Source organism: Mesocricetus auratus, unplaced genomic scaffold, assembly GCF_017639785.1.
Source record: "Mesocricetus auratus isolate SY011 unplaced genomic scaffold, BCM_Maur_2.0 Super-Scaffold_100676, whole genome shotgun sequence".
Lineage (NCBI taxonomy): Eukaryota > Metazoa > Chordata > Mammalia > Rodentia > Cricetidae > Mesocricetus > Mesocricetus auratus.
The window spans coordinates 181,852,502-181,870,109 of NW_024429266.1; the positions used below are offsets into that span (position 1 = coordinate 181,852,502).

Consider the following 17,608-nt stretch of genomic DNA (forward strand, 5'->3'; position numbering starts at 1 on the left):
CTCAGGAGGCAGAGGCAGGCAGATCTCTGTGAGTTCGAGGCCAGCCTGGTCTACAGAGCGAGTTCCAGGACAGCCTCCAAAGCCACAGAGAAACCCTGTCTCGAAAAAAAAAAAAAAAAAAAAGAATCTGGATCTTCTCCCAATTCCCTAACTCTTTGCCAGGTCCAGCATTCCAGTCTGAAATCTAAACAACAGTATAGTGGGTAGGCCCATTCCCTGAGTAGAGAAAACTCAAGGATAGAGCTATGAAGAAATATTCATCCTGGCTTTAAAAAATTGTGGGGAATCAGAGGCAAACTACAGATATTCCAGTAAGACAATGGGTACAGCATACGGAGGCTGTGAAGCAGCCAAAAGGATGAATTAATTACACACAGCTGGGGTGGACAGGTCTCAATGGCGTAACACAGCCGAAAGCAGTGAAACAGTGAGGTGTGTTTTGAAACCCATTGAGTTACCTATGAAACAAAAATTAAAAAACCTACCCACTTCCTAAAGATGGAAGCAGACAGAAGGAACATTCCCCCAGAGGAAAGGTGAGAAGCAGAAACAGACATGAGAAACATACATGACCCAATAAAGACACTGATGCACACTGAGGAGTTTCATACTGCTGAACTTTGTACTCAGTAGAAGAAAATAATAAAAACCCAAAGAGACAGAAGCCTCAATTCCTGCTGCTGTCTCAAGAATACAGTTGTATTTCCCTCTTTACCATTGTCTCAGCCTCTACAGAGGTCTTTCTCTCTCTTGGTTATCTTAATCTTACTAATACTCTGGTGGTGTCTTAAGTTACTGCCTTATTCCAATCTGGAGAGAATGCCCAGTAAGTAGAGATGCCTGGTTCCATCCCCAGACCCCACATGGTAGAAAAAGCAAATAGCTCAACAAGCTGTCCTGACTTCCACACACACACTGTACCACACAAATTAAACACATTAAACTTCAACATACATAAATGACACCATATCCTGCTGGGAATGAGCAATTTCTATACTAACACTTGCCGGGAACAAGATGGCACCCAGCACTGGTAACCATGAGAAATCCTTACACATCAACTGAATTCTTTGTGAAGGAAACTGCACTCATCCTGCCTGCCATCCCCTTTCATTTATCTTTGGGTAGATAACTGAAATCGCACACCTTCCAGCAGTCAAGCCATGGCCCAAGTGGAACCATCATCATTACTCCAACAGAGTGGGAGAAAATACCACCACACCCATAAATTATGAGTCCTCATCCAGGGGCAAAGCCAAGAGACTGCAGGAGGATTGGCATGTGTCTCCACTATTTCCTTCTATGAACAGAAAATCCAAATTAACTGTTGCCTTTGGGGTGTTAGCACTTACTACTCCCTTGGGTGGGCTAGAAGGGCCAGGATACACTCTTTTTCTTGCCTTAAATCCCTCTAACTCATGGCCTAACAGAAACAACCTGAAGAAATATCTTTAACCTCTCTTGTTTTGTTCACCAGTTTGTTTATTAAATGTTTGCTGAATGTCAGTGCTATCTCGGAGGCTGAGATGGAGTGGTAGAAGAGTGGACTACGAAAAAAACATGGCAGCCCAGCATTGTCAGAAGACCAAGATTTACTTCAGTTCTGTTGTGTGCGGCCTCAAAGGGCACCTTCCCTCCTTACCTGTGTCCCGACTCTCCCAAGAAGAAATAATGAAGTCTTCTCACTTTCAAGGCATCAGGACAGGACTCAACCACATAAATTACTTCTGTCAAGTTTCCTCTATAAAAGCCCACTGTGAGATTAATGGCTGTCACTGAGCCAACATGCAAAGCACACATTCACCACACCGAACAGAAACTGTCACACATTGGCTCCTTCAACCACACTTGCGCAAGCTTACTTGCAAAAGCAGAGTAAGTGCAAGTGTGTAAGCATGAAGAGCGAAGCAGCAGAAAGCAGCAGGCTCCCTCGGCCGCTTCCACGCCTTGTAGTCAGGTCTTCCCGCAGCAAGCAGACTTTTAGAACAAAACTTCACACACCAAGAGCTACCGGTAGGACAGAACGCGCACCATGACAGGATGCACGGGACACACGTTATGTCACGTATTCTCTGTTTCACGCCAGGACACAGAAAAGAACCTCACCAAAATACTACATGCAGTGCCTCCTCACATTGGATCAGAATGTAAAACAGAAATGCAGCAGAATGTTTTTTTTTATTTTAATTGTGATTTATTTTATTTCAATTCTTAAATGACACATAATAATAATTGTACACACTTGTGGGGTACAGCATATTTCAACGCAGGTCAATGATCAATCAGAGGGGTCAGTATATCCATCCTGTCAGGCATTTGGAAACACCCATAGTTCTTTCTTCTAGCTATTTTGAAATTCACAGTAAATTGGCAGTCATACAGTAATTACTGACCATTGTTGTCACCCCATTGAGCTACAGAGCACTCCAGGCAAGCCATCAACCAATCTCTACCATCCCATTACTCTCCTGGACTCTGTACCTACTGTACTTCTCCCTGTAACTATGGCACAAACTTGTGTAGCTTCCAAGCATGAGTGAGAACTGACGTGTGTGTTTTTCTGTCTAGTTGATCTCCACGTAACAGTCACTGGACATGGCAGGGTTTCATTCTTCCTCGTAGAGGAATAGTTTTCCATATATCTTTGACAGAGATGGCAGAGGTGGGGATGGGGGAGCCAGTGTGAGTATCTACAAACAAACTCTATTGCCCAGATCTAGGCTTTAAATGGCTACCATAATACTTACTTAAATAGTCTCCAAGAAAGACCAGCAGGGAAATGCCAGCCCCCAGGAGGCTATGCTAACTAATCCTGCATAGCATAGCAGGTTTGGCATTCGGTAAACACACATTTGTGAACAAAGATTTCCTGGGCCAGTTCCCTGTTTTTAAGACCTGTGGGGGAGCCAAGGCTCTGGACAAAGTGGCACCCGTCAGTATATGGTCTTCTTACAGATCCACCGCAAAGGAGCTTCACAACTAGAGGCTTGAAGGCCAGTTCTGTGGATGGTACCACATGTCTGGATCAAGCTGTTAGAAAGAATCCTGTAAGAAATCACAGGTGTCAGTCACTTTGGGTAACATGCACAGGAGAAGACTTGAAAGGCGTGAAGGAAAAAAAGGTGAGTCTGTCTCTTTCTCAGATCCCGCAGGTCCCAAAACAGCAGGAGAATCTCCGGCTTTATCCGCCCCTTGAAAACATCACCACAGTTTTGACCTTCCCACGATCACCCCTGCTCATCCCTGTCACACTTTGCTGGCTGTGGTGTTTCCTTCTGTTTCCTAAGCCCCAGGTTTTTTCTGCCTCCTTCTGTTTTCATTGCCCTCGCTCTTCAAAAACTTTACCTTAAGCTTAGAACCGGGCCATCTTCCCACCTCCAGCCATCAGTTTTCCTCAAGCCGATCCAGTAAAAGTCGTTGTCCAAGTACTCTTGGAAGGGAATCTGAGAGAGAGATGGAAGATGCTGAATATAGATAACAAAGACTCAGAACACCAGAGACCCCTAAGTGAATCATGTGATCATCCACTCTCTCAGAAGTGGGTGAGGGCTGGATACCTATGTACCCTGAAATTCATGTTTGAAACCCTAACTTCCAGTGTGGTGGCATCTGAGTTAATTAGGCTTATGTGAGGCCATAGGATGGTGCTCCCATGACAGGATTCTGTGACCTTAAAATAAGAAGAGACCAGATAAAGACACCTTTGGATGAGTTGAAAGGGGCTCTCAGCAGGGACCTTGAGTTTTAGAGCCATCCTAGTCTCCAAAGCTGTTGAGTGTCTGGTGATTAAGCCATCCTCTCTATAGGACAACTGTTCCCCCTTTTAGCTTCTAATTCAAATGGGGTTCTGGGTGCTAACAGAAATCTGCCTACTGCAAGGAGCTACTTTCCCAGCACTGACCTTTAGTTTATAAGCACATTCTTACAGCACAGCAGATAAGATGCTGTCGCAGCTCCGCCTTCCATTGCTACTTCCTTTCTGATTAGATGGAGCCTGATAGTATCCAACAAAGCTCAACCCTGCTGCAGAAGTGCTTACTCCTCCAGCGCACCACCCAAGATCAAACTCAAAGCAATACGCTTGTGTGTTTCCCCACTAGACTTGTTTTCCAAATCCTTAATCTTGTATTTAACAAGGGGGGTGGGAGTACGGTAAGGCAATGAGCCTAAAGGTAGAGTTAAACTAAGTATACCAGTCTCTATGCTGTGCTGCCTACCGGGACCAAGATAGATGATGCTTTGCTCTGTACAGGGTACAATGAAGTGAAGATGTTTGTGTCCTAAGGGAACTGCCCAATACATTAAACAGAACAAAGAATACATCCAAGAAGCTTACTCTTTCTGGAAGCTTGAGCATTCACATAATGAATAATTGCATTTTTTTTTTTTGAGGCAGGGTTTCTCTGTGGCTTTGGAGGCTGTCCTGGAACTAGCTATTGTAGACCAGGCTGGTCTCGAACTCACAGAGATCCACCTGCCTCTGCCTCCCAAGTGCTGGGGTTAAAGGCGTGAGCTACCAACGCCCGGCGAATAACTGCATTTTTAATAATTTCCAGTGACAGCTTAATTAATTGAATTTGGCCTGAATTACTTGAACCATTTTTTTTATAGTTTTTTTTAGATTAGCTTTTGTTGAACAATTTCTTTTGGAGAAAATAGTCTTTTATTAGGAATCAAGAAAGCCCAGTGAAATTCCAACTCTATTGTCATGGAGATGCTACTAGATGTCCCATTTGGTGGTCATTGTTGTCCTATTCCTGGAAAGTGGTAGCTGAAGAGAAGGAATGTATGGGCTTTGCTTTGTAGGCCTTCCTTTGCCTACCTGCAGCCTGATGGGCAGAAAGAAAGGGCTCTTCTACTCATCGTCAAGTGAAGAATAAACTCTCTGCACACCCAGGGACAGCACAGTCTGAAAACGCTTCTGTGTTGTTTACTAAGGCCAGAATCTCTATTTTCTCTTCACTGGGCTTCAGGTTTCAAAACCTAAAATCTTTGCTACACACACAAAGGCTTGCATGATCTGGACCCTGCCAACCACCTCTCCACCAACTTCCAGCTCCATCAACCTTCTTGCATTAGGTCTTTCCACGTCTCCCTGTAACACCTTCCCCCGAGATTTTCACATGGCTGTTGCCTCGCAGGCCTCAGTCCGGCTTCGGAGGGGTTCATGTAAAAAAGCGCCCACAGTCACTGTTCCATCAAACTGCACATTGACTCCAAAGCTCAAATTAGCATATTTGTTTACAATTTTGTCTCTTCTCACTAAAATAGAATTACTGTAATGGCAAGTACTCTTGCTTACAATCTTCCCAACACCTTAAGGAGATATAGGAAACCCTATCCAAGGGGTATTTCTGGAGCAGTAGACTGAAGTCAGGTATCATGCTAGAAGGGGCAAAGCTTCCTAAACCTAAGTCTCCGCCCCTTTTGCCTCACCTGAGTCCTAAGTGTGCACGCTGGGGTGGCAAGGAAGAGCAAAGAAGAGAGAGACTGGGATGGAGTGGCATTGCAGTGTTCGGGGTGGCTTGGAACGTCACGCATTTCTAAGCAAACTTGCTTAAACAGATTGCTTAAATTAAAAGAGAAATGTGTGCTGTGTACTTTCTGGGCTGGAGCTGGGGTTCAGTGGTAAAGTGATTATCTAGTATATACAAGGTTCTGGATCAGTCTCCCTCACCACAGGAGAGAAGAAAAATATTCATTGCATTTTCTCATCATCACCAGAGGATGAACTGGAGCTGAAAATGGGGAGACCTCGGGCAGGGCACTTTCAGTAATTGCCTATTTGTGCTGGTTTAATGTCCACAAGACCCACACGATGCTAAGCCATTTGAACAGCCCTTTCTACCTAAGATGAACCCAGATAATCAAATTTTTCACAAGGACATCCCATGTGGAAAATGCCTTCAAAGACAGATAAAATTATTTTTCTCTCTTCTGGCTGGCTGATTGGAGTTTATGGTTGTGTGTATACATGTTTGACTGAAGAAACAGCATGAAAATACACCCAAGGGTTATACTCAGGACTTGCACTCCCCCCGCCAAAGAGACTACGAAATGGAACACTTGAGTATTGTGTCTTTTCTGGAACCATTAATGTTTGCTTGTATTCCAGAAAAGGAAACAAATGTAAAACCTAAAGGTAACAAAGACATTTGTTACTTTTAAAACTGTAATTAAAAAATAAACCAAATGCACAGGGCTGGAGGGCTCAGGGCTTAAGAGCACTGACTACTCTTCCAGAAGACCGGGGTTCAACTCCCAACACCCACATGACAGTTCTCAACTGTCTGTAACTCCAGTTCCAGGGGATCTGACACCTTCACACCAGTGCACATAAAATAAAGTTAAATAAATTTTTTAAAAAACAAATGCACATTTTTTTCCTTCCTTCTCCTCTTTTTCTAAGGTCAGTGTTTAAACTTGAAACCATGCATGATGGCACATACCTTTAATCCCAGCACTTGGGAAGGCAGAGGTAGGCAGATCTCCATGAGTTTGAGGCCAGCCTGGTCTACCTAGTGAGTTCCAGAACAGCCAGGACTACACAAAGAAAACTTATCTCAAAACCAACCAAACAAACCCCAAAAACATATATATTGCATATATAATCTATTCTATACTATATATAAATATGTGTGTATATGTACATACAACTTAGAGGTAATATTTTTTAATTAAAATAAAACTACAATTAAGGTACAAAGTATACTTTTTAAGTTTCCAAATTAAGGTGGTCCATGGAAGGCATCTGAGCTTTTAAAGACACATTGAGGAAAGTCAGTCACGCATCAGAACTATTAAATAGTCAGATGTTTTGATTAATCAACGAGGTCTTAATGACTAAAACATAAACTGTTGCCCAAAGAAAAATAATTGATGTCATGGCTCATAATAATTAAACACAGGTAGAATTTTATCTTAAGAATTTGAAAATATTTATGCAATATTAGAACAAAACAGAATCTTAAACAATCTCTAAAAATAAAATACTCCATGAATCTGAACAATTACCTAGGATAATTTAGCACTAGATGGAAGAAAATAAATGAACAACTCAGCGGAAAACACAAGGTGTCAATACACCCTAGAATCACAGGATGTGTGCTTTTAAACAGAAGGTCTCCTGTTTTCAAAAACATAAGAAAAGAATCTTTTCTTCATTTGAGATGAAGAAAGCCATGTGAGGTGCTTAACTATTGCATAGAAGTATTAACTTGAAAAATAGTTTCCCCGAAGTCTAACAACAATTGGATTTGCTACTTTAATAACCCTTTAACAAGTTCAAAAGGATACTGAGGGGTCACAACAGAAAACCTGCATTGGTCACACAATTTGAAATCATTGTAACCAGGCTCAGGGCACAGCGGAAAAGAAAATAGTTAACTAAGTTTGATTTAATAGTGACCATGTAGCCTTAGTTTACAGCAAATTAATTCTGGAGGAGTATTTTACACCAAGGGAAGGCCAGTTAAAGCTTTCACATTTTCATTGCATTTATTTACTTAAATGGTTAGGGGAAGTGGGACAAGTCACAGCACACGTGTGTGGAGGCCAGAGGACTACATGCAGGCAGTCCTGTCCCAGGGATCGAACTTGGGTTGTCAAGTTTGATGGCAAGCACCTTTACTCTCTGAACCATCTGGCTGCCCTGAAAGTCCTCAGTTTTAATAGACTTGTGTATCTGCAGAGTCTCACTCTGTAGTCCAGGATAGCCCAGAGCACACGCTTCTCCTGCCTGAACCTACTGAGCGGTGGAATTACAGCATATGCCTGCCACTAGGCCCAGGTTTTTGTTTTTAAATATGGTCTTTTGGGAGTTTTCCAGACCCGAGTATGAAACTGGGAATATTGCTCAGACCATAATATAGTGAGCAAGTCCTGCCTTGAGAACAAAAGAGTAACCACAGTGGGATAAGCTCGCTACCAATCCATACAGATCCTTTAGTTATAGAATTTGACAAAGTGTGGAGAAAGAAAAAAGCAAGAATATACAAGAATATGGAAAGTAACTTATTAGTAACTGTTATTAAATCCATCAGGAGCACTCCACAGCCTCCAACACTGACTGGAACCCAGGGCTCTGGGGTTGAGAGAAAATGGTCTCATTTTGGAAATGCAGTCGACTTAACTCTGTTGAGTGTTCTCCACAGTGAGTACAAGATCCAGGAAATATAAGGAGAGAAAGACAAAATCCCTCAAGAACCCTCTCTTCCTCTGGGCAGAAAGACAGAGATAAGATACGCCTCATCTTATCGCTTCTCAAAACTCCATGGCGCACGGTGTAATTTACATTGCTGCTAGAGCGAATTCTCTGTGGCCAGTTCTCAGCTGCTGTGTTGTGACTCACTGATGCTGTATCTGCAGTCTGGAGGCAAACTTTCCAAGCTAATGGCTCACTTTTGCTATTGACTTCAGTCAGACCCTCAAAACAGCTATATCAAAATGAAACCAGCTGCTATGAAAGTTCTAGAAGCCAAGGTTATTCCTCCCCTGTGCAGTGAAGAGAACCCGGGTCTCTTCCACCTTGGCTTAGAGAAGGAACGAAGGGAAAATCAAGTCTGAGGAATGGTTTGGAGTTCAGATCCTTCCAGAATTTTAAGTGTCTAGGTGTTCTTTTGAGAGAAAGTAAGCTAAGTACCGCATCTTTTCTCAGAATAGAAACTGGCAAGCCAGGTGTGCAGTGGACTCCTTTAATCACAGTGGATTTAGTGGGTAGAGGGCTGAGTCCAGAAAATCATGAATTTCAACCCAGCCGGGGCTCCAAAACCCCCATCTCTCAATTGTTAATAAACTATTCTCTGTGATGGATTTTATTCCCCCCAAATTAAAACAAACAGCAATATCAATACAAAAATAAATAATCAAGAAATTAACAGTAAAAAACCAGATTCCTTACTTTCTTTTTCTATGTGAACAGTAATCAAGTCTGGGTAAGTTTGTGCCAGCATGTCACACTGCTAACATCCTCCAGGACCAGCAGAGGTACGGAGGGGGACCTTAGGAAACAGGATCTCCACAGTTTTCTCTCCTTCTTAACTCAACCTTCTGCACATTGTTCCCAGTTTAGAATTTACTGAATTACAATGACTAAAAAGAAGGCACTCAGCCAAAGACATGAAGTCCCTGTGCGTGGCCCTGTTGTCCTGTGGCGCCTCTCCTATCCCTCCCTCCATAGACATGAAGTCCCTGTGCATAGCCCTGTGTCCTGTGGCACCCCTATGCGTGGCCCTGTTGTCCTGTGGCACCTCTTCTCTCCTCTCCTCTCCTCTCCTCTCCTCCCCTCCCCTCTCCTCTCCTCTCCTCTCCTCTCCTCTCCTCCTCTCCCTCCATAGAAACCACCGCTTCTTCCTTGGCCTGCGTGTTTCAGGGCCTACGGCCTTCTAACCAACTCTGTGTTTTAGGCCTAGTCCTTTGCTGCAATGCTTGCCACCTTCTCAACTTCAACACACACACACACACACACACACACACACACACACACACGCGCGCGCGCGCGCGAGCACACACACACACACACAATTGCTTGAATATCACACAAACAAATAAATATTTTTTAAAAACATACACAAATACCAATCAATAAATGTTTGACTGCACACACATACACACAGGAGCTACAAGACCGAGGCAGGACCACAGTTGAAAGCCTGGACTGCATAGCAAGATCTCAACTAACAGGAGGGAAAGAATGGGTGAGGGCAGAGGGAGGAAGAGGGAGGGGAAATAGTTCTATATTTTCTACACGTTTTTATTTACCACTTCCTTGTCGTCCAGAAATGTAAGGAGATGTGAGCCTTTGTACGCACAGAATTCCAGACTAGAATTCCAATCCTTTTTCTCCATTGAGAAATAGAAACAGTGGCTACCATTCCTCATCCAGAGGATGGGACATTGGGCACACACAGAGTCCTTGGAGCCTAGAAGGAAAAAGACACAATTCACATCTTTGTGAACGAACCAAATGGTCCTGGAAAGTAAAAGGGATGTATAAGAAAACACGGTATCCCCAGTGTCTATCTTGCCCTACCCCTTTTCAAACTAAGGTTTAGGGAAATCCTAACCTAAACACATGGCCTCAGACTGAACGGTACAATATCCAATTCATCACTTCTTGTGTACACATCACTTAGCAAGCTTGGATTCTGCCTGAGATCTGTGGGGTGCACATCATACTGAAAATCATCTGTACACATGTGACATATACAAACGCTGCATAAAGAATGCATTCATCTGCATGGTACACATCTAAGTACTGCCTGTACACCCCCAATGTAGAGCCACATGGGCTGAATCATGCAAGATGTCCAGCCTCAAGATAGCACGCCATGTGTGTACTGGAAAAGGAAACAAACCAGAAAGAACCAACAGATGTGGTCACCTGGAGTCAATAGAAACTGGAAAGAGTTTTTATACTCAGCAAAACTGACTTACCCGAATATAATTTCTTTTGACAGAAAAGCATATCAGACACTAAAGTGAAAAGTGCTAGAATTCTCCTTGATGGGTTCTTCTAGAAGATACAATCCTTGTTTCTTTAAAGTGCTTGAAATGAGCGGGTACTGTGAAAACATCTGGGGGGACTTCAAATAAGGCTCCACAGTCTGCTGGTTTTTCTCCTTCCATGAGGCACATTTGTATAAAATCATCACAAGTCATTCTACCACAGGACCACAGGAGCACATACATACATACATACAACTGCAATACAGACTACATATTCCAGATTGGGAACTAGAAAGTGGAGAAAGTTTTCCTCATCACATAAGGATTAGATAACTACCATTGGGAAGGCTGCACGTAGTATCAGGATTGGGTTCTGCAGACTGAGGTGTTACCTTTTCCAGACAACTGTGGCATAATCCACCTGAATCAGAAAGTCCCAGCTTCCTGGGAGTTTCTCTGCAGAAAGTTGGGGCTTGTATATGATGTAGGGAGTAGGGTTGAATCCTTGGAATTCTCTACTAAAGTCTGTAAAACCCTGCCACTGACAGTCATCTTGCTTTATAACATAAAATGAAAGGTTGATCTGGGGTGAAGTCAGCACTTACCACAGCCCAGGATCTGTTGACACATCAGTAAACCCATGAGAATCACAGTCAAAAGCCCCAAAGCCACAGTCACAAGGCAGGAAAGACGGAGCCTGTGGAGGGCAGCTGCGGGGACACAAGCCAAAGCAAGATCAGAGTCAGACATAGAAGCTCAGGCAAGAGCCTCTGCTATCTTACATCAATTCTGCCTGGAGGGACAGAGATCCAGGCCACACAGCTTCCTTTCCTCCTTCTGTCTGGCACTGGCTCTCACGTTAAGGAAACTCTTGCCTTTGTGATTGTGGCTTGTATGCTCGCACACTGGGACAGTGAGCTAATGGGCAGACAGCCTCTGCCTTTTGGGAACTGAAGGACAACTTGGCATTATTTACCAGAATTGCAAGCATTTGCCTTTTGGCCCCCACAATTTCTCCTCCAGAAACATTTTTCTATAGATATTCACACATGTGCAAAACATCAAACTTATAAGGCAGCAACATCTACAGGAAGAAAATGCTAAATGTCTAAATGTCTCAGCTAAAAATCTAAATTTTTATCAATAAAAGACTAGCCAGATCATTGTGGTGATGTATTGTTTATGATTTAATAAAGCTTGCTTGAAGATAGTTGTAGCCTTTTTTACTAGACAAAAGGGAGAATTGTGATATATTGTTTATGATCTAATAAACCCACTGAAAAACAGAATGCAAAGCCAGCCACACTAGACAGTCATAGAAGCTGGGCAGTGGTGGCTACACCTTTAATGCCAGGACTCAGGAGACAGAGGCAGATGGATCTCTGTGAGTTCAAGGCCACCCAGGGCTACATGAGAGTGAATCAATCTAAAAGAGTAACAGAGCTCATGCCTTTAATCCCAGCACTAGAGAGGTATATAAGGAAGAAGCAAAAGATCTCAGAGGAGATTTAGTCTCCAGCCACGTTGAGGACAGGAAGCCATTCAGTCCTCAGCCACACTGAGGATTCATGGAGCCAGGATCACCCTTTCAGTCTGAGGTAGAGGTGAGAGCTAGTGGCTGGCTGCTTTGCTTTTCTGATCTTCAGACAAGCTTTATTAAATCATAAACAATATATTACCACAATTTACATCCATGAAATATGTAGTATCTGAAGGAGGATTTTTTAAAAGCCAATATGAAGTGATTTTTATGCATATATAACTAAGAGAAAGACATATTCCTCAGCAAAGGGGACACTTGATATCGCTGAAGTCTCTCCAAGATCACTTCTCTGCCTTTCAGCTACGCTCAAACATGGCATTCCGCAGGGTTTCCTCTTCAAAGAGGAAATGGGTGGCTAAGAGAAGAAACAGAAGTGAGATACTTTCAAGTGTTTTCCTTTGTATCCTCCAAATTTTAAATAAATACAAAATTTAAAGTGAAGCAAAATAACCTTCACTGCAGGAGCAGATGACAAAATCCACCTTGTCTTGCCTGTAACTTTTTGGGAGCATATTAAATATAGGCTGGCCTTGTGTTTAAGGATGGAGCATTGTGTCATACTGTATGGTATATATCCTCTAAGAATACTGTATTTCTAGTTTGAAAATGAATTTTCTCAGATTTTTGTTTAGAAATCACAGGTGTCTTACAGTTTGATGGTATGGAAAATACGTGTAAAGAAAAAATTGTAAAGTTTTTTATTCTCTTTAGTTATTTTTAAATAAAACAATCATTTTGAATCTTGACGTGGTAGCCCATGACTATAACTTGGAATGTAGAGGCAGAAGAATCAGTAGTTCAAAGTCATCCTTACTATGAAGCAAATTTTGGGCCACTTTGGTCTATGTGAGACTCTGTCTCAGAAAGAGAGAAAGAGAGAAAAGAAAGAAGGAAGAAGGAAAGGAAAGATAATTTAATTTTCCTAATTCAGTTTCATGTACCTACTCAAATTTTAGATAAATTACTCTTATACATTTGTATCTATGAAAATGTATTGATTTCTTAAAGTAATTTCATAATGAAAAAGGCATCATAAGAGTTCAGCATGACAAATACTTTGACTCATGAATCCCAAATCACTAGCATTATACTACAACAAATAGATTTCACCTTTAATCACAGCACTCAGGAGGCAGGAGCAGGTGGATCTCTGTGAGTTCGAGGACAGCTTGGTCTACATAGTGAGTTCTAGGACATTCAGGGTTATATAGAGAGACCCTGTCTCAAATAAATAAAGATAAATAAATAACAAATACACCAGATTTGTGGCATAGATGACCTCTTTAAAAAATATGGTTATCCCATCCCCCACCCCACACCAGAGACAAGTTTTCTCTGTGTTGCCCTGGCTATAGTGGAACTTGCTCCATAGACCAGGATAGCCTTAAACTCATAGAGATTCTTTTGCCTCTGCTGGGATTAAAGGTGTATACCACCAAACCCACCTGCATAGATGACTTATTAATGAAATAAAAAAACCTTCATTTGTAGTTGTTTGCTAAATGAAAACAAAAAAGGCATCAAATTATAGTTATATTTGAATAGCCACCATCCAATTTAAGGAAATAAGCCAAAATTTTTTACTTATTTCATGTGTATATTAGTTCCAACTATTAATTATTAGGTTCTTTGGGGGCAGTTTCAAGACAGGCTTTCTCTGTTCCTGTCCTGGAACTCATTCTGTAAACCAGGCTGGCCTCGAACTCAGAGATTGGCCTGCATCTGCCTGCCAAGTGCTGGGATTAAAGGTGTGCCACCACCACCTGGCTTAGGTTCTTTACTTAGCATATAATATTGTATATAGCATATAATATTAAGTTCTATACTTCAAATATACATTCCTTTTGATTAATAGTTCTATTCCTTACAAATTAGAGTAGATTTAATAAAGAAAAACATCACACATATAAAGATGCATAGTTCTATTTAATTTATAGAAACAAAAATACCCATGTTTTAGAAAACATGCCAATTTTTTCAAAAGGCAGCATTAAAAATTATAACCAAAAAGGGAAAACATGATAACAAGATTATATAACAAACAGAGAAAGTCTACAAAACTACAAAAGAGAATATATATATCTTCTGGGAGTCACCTGCTTGAGTTATAAAATCAAGTATTAATTTTGGCATTTACATTGTTCCCTGTCTCAGATGGGAATCTGCATAGAAAATTGGTTTTGTGTGTGTTACTGTTGGTGTCCCCTGACCCCCCCCCCAGATCACATGGCCCAAGATCTACAGAGTTCAGCTTCTTTTTTTTTTTTTTTTTTTTGGTTTTTCGAGACAGAGTTTCTCTGTGGCTTTGGAGGCTGTCCTGGAACTCACTTTGTAGAACAGGCTGGCCTCGAACTCACAGAGATCTGCCTGCCTCTGCCTCCTGAGTGCTGGGATTAAAGGCATGCGCCACCAACGCCCGGCTAGAGTTCAGCATCTTTATTCCCCATCACCATTCAGTTGCAATATGAGAGGGGGGTGGACCCGTTTCTCATCCTAAGAAGTCTTGCCATTACCCCTCAATAAAGCTGTTACTTTCTTTATGTCATGGCTAGAGAAGCAGAGATGGTAGGGTTTCAACAGTCAAAGTCAACTGCTCAAAGCCTGGCTGCAGACAAAATTCTCTCACAAAGCTCTTATATAGATCGCGATCAACAAAGAATAGCACACTTGTCTAGATGTATAAAATCCTTAAGAATAAAGAAAACTTAAAACAACAACAACAAAAAGATGCCATAGCCATTGCTTGGCATTAGCTGGGATCTCAGAAGAGCCTAGAAAAGACTTATCTGAGACCCAGATCACGGGTGTACTCTACGCCGAAAGTCCATATCCCCCATCAGCACTGCAAACTGAACCCAAAAGCATTGCCTCAAATTGCCCTCAATTTTCTGCACCCTGTCCTCCCAGTCTTCAGGGCTGGTGTGGTTAACTCACCTCTGAGCTTCGATCCAGAGCCTTCTTGGACTTGAGGTGTGGCAGGCAGTTCTAATGTGCAATAAATATCTCTGTCAGCCATCTCTGCCAAACGCCTGTCACACTCGGTGGAGAGCGTTGAATGAGAGCAGGGTGAGAATGAGCACCAGTGAGGAAATGGCCCATCCTGTAAAATAGCAGCAGGAAACTTGACAGAAGCAGAAGCAACTTTCTCAGGAAATGATTGAAGTTGTAGGGTTGCTGTAGAGATAAATGTTCGAATTGCTCTTTAAACTCAACGGCAGCACTCCTTAGGTGCTCATCAGGCACATGCTGGCTCCCAGTCACATCTTGCTCTGCTGGGATAACAGTGCTTAAGTCCCTGGATTCTACACTAAAAGTGAGGGGCTCCTAGACCTCATCCCAGAGACTCCTTCCCTTCTAAAAGAGACAGACACCAACTAGAGCTGAGTTTATCATTTCCTGGGCCTCCTGAGTCGGGATGAATTCCTGTGTGATGGGCTGCTGGCCGCATGGGCCCGGATCATGCTAGAAACTGACTCCTGTGTATTTGGCAAGTGTGGCACAACGCTGTCTAGCCCAGAACATTCCTCCAGGCGTGTGCTCACCTTTATTCCACACAGTGGCAAATTCACCATGACCTTTTCTCATTGCTTTATCTTTCTGTGCAAAGACAGTTACAAAGAGAAACAAAACTAATGAGGTGTCAGCAATTGATTTCTAGTAGGAGAAAATAAAAATAATTTTAAAAAGCTAATAAAAATCCAAGTAAGAAAAACATAGGAATTGAAAATCAGATAAGATCATTGTCCTGGCTAGTTTACTGTCAACTTGACACAAGTTAGAGTCACTTAGAAAAAGGAGATTCTCAACTGAGAAACTTCCTCCATAAGATTGGCCTATAGACAAGATTGTAGGTGTTTTCTTAGTTAGTGACGGATATAGAAGGACCCAGCCCATTGTGAGTGGTGCCACTGGAATGGTGGTCCTGGGCTGTATAAGAAAGCAGGTTTCATATGGTGGCGCACGCCTTTAATCCCAGGCAGAGGCAGGCGGATCTCTGTGAGTTTGAGGCCAGCCTGGTCTACAGAGTGAGTTCCAGAACAGCCAAGGCTATGCAGAGAAACCCTGCCTAGAAAACAAAAAAAAAAAGCAGGCTGAGCAAGGTAGGGGAAGCAAGGTAGTAAGCAGCATTCCTCTGCCTCAGCTCCTGCATCGAGGTACCTGCCCTGTTGGAGTTCCCACCCTGACTTCCTTCAGTGATAGACATGGAAGTGAGATGAAGTAAACCCTTTCCTCCCCAAGCAGCTTCAGGGCATAATGTTTTATCACAGCAATAGAAATCTAAGACAGTCACTAAGTTAGAGTGAATAAAGACAGAAGAGGGAAAACAAAAGAGAAACAGGGACTGATAATGAAAACTAATAAAGTTGTTCCCAGTCACGACAGAGGGGTCCTGGACTGTCCTCCAACCAAGAAAATGAACACCTACAAATACACACACACACACACACACACACACACACACACACACACATAATGCTGTGGTCTTTGAGAAAAGAGAGTTATTAAGGTGAACACAGCTCTCCAGGCTGGCTTCCCCCCCAGGACCTGGTCTGACTCAGAACAGGAAAAAGAATTCTAAACAGGGAAGCAGTCACACTCACCAAGCAGGAGTCAGATACTGGCACTGGGAGCTGCTAATGTGGCTGGAATTTGCACAGCCCAGTAACTGATAAGAGCTATGCAGAGGGAAGTACCTGAAAAACAGAGGAATTCACCACAGGTCTGTGACTAAAAGCTAGGATGCTCGGTCATGAACTAAAACTGCATCTCATTAACACGGCCCCCTGCAGAGCCAAAGATGAATGTCAGACCAGAGATCATGTAGTGTTTGCCAGTCATACTAACACACACACACACACACACACACACACACACACGCACGCACACACGCACGCACGCACGCACGCACGCACACACCTAGGAAAACACCAAGAATCCACCAGTGACTTAGCCACAGACTTGAGGACAAATACTGATACCCTTAAAAGGAAAAAATGTCAAATATAGTTTATACTTGTAGTCAAATATAAATCAGCATTAAAGGGGAAGGAAATTCCATCGTGTGCTGTGACTGGTGTGGCGGTGCCTGCCTGCAATTCCAGCCCTGAGAAGGCAGAGGCAGGAAGATCATGAGTTCAAGGCCATCCTGGCTACACAGTCAGTTTCTGTTGCTACTTGAGTGTGTTAGTTGGTTTTCATACTGCTATGATTTTCCTGTTGCTATGACAGAAGCTTGTTCATGGAGGAGAGTTCCTTTGGGCTCACAGATGAGGAATGTGGTCCCTCATGGTGGAAAGGTCTGACAACAGGAGCTTGAGACAACTGAATCTACAAGTTGGGACAGAGAGAGAGAGAGAGAGAGAGAGAGAGAGAGAGAGAGAGAGAGAGAGAGAGAGAGAGAGAGAGAGAGAGAGAGAGAAATGCTGGTGCTCAGCTCATGTTTTTCTTTTTGAGTTGAGGACCCATTTTGGGTGGATCCTTCCACCTCAGTAACTCAATTTAGAAACTCCCTCATAGACATCACAGGAGGTTTGTCTCCTAGGTGACAATCAGCAGTGGTTCTCAACCCTCCAAAAGCTGAGATGCTTTAATCGAGTTTCTCATGCTGTGGTGACCCCG

At 42.7% G+C, this 17,608-nt stretch overlaps 1 protein-coding gene across 2 annotated transcripts in view; it reads right to left on the bottom strand.

The window, feature by feature from the left end:
- Positions 1–2,181: 2,181 nt before the first annotated feature.
- The window catches only part of Klrg1 (killer cell lectin like receptor G1), a 31,725-nt gene continuing 16,298 nt past the window's right edge, over positions 2,182–17,608 (bottom strand). For both annotated transcript variants that reach the window (XM_040738786.1, XM_021224727.2), the window contains exons 3-7: positions 14,924–15,089; positions 11,052–11,156; positions 9,760–9,920; positions 3,346–3,443; positions 2,182–3,045 (exon numbers count right to left, since the gene is read on the bottom strand). In XM_040738786.1, coding sequence (XP_040594720.1) covers positions 2,934–3,045; positions 3,346–3,443; positions 9,760–9,920; positions 11,052–11,156; positions 14,924–15,005 — 558 coding nt within the window. In that variant the 5' untranslated portion in view covers positions 15,006–15,089 and the 3' untranslated portion in view covers positions 2,182–2,933. The remainder of the gene's footprint in view (positions 3,046–3,345; positions 3,444–9,759; positions 9,921–11,051; positions 11,157–14,923; positions 15,090–17,608) is intronic.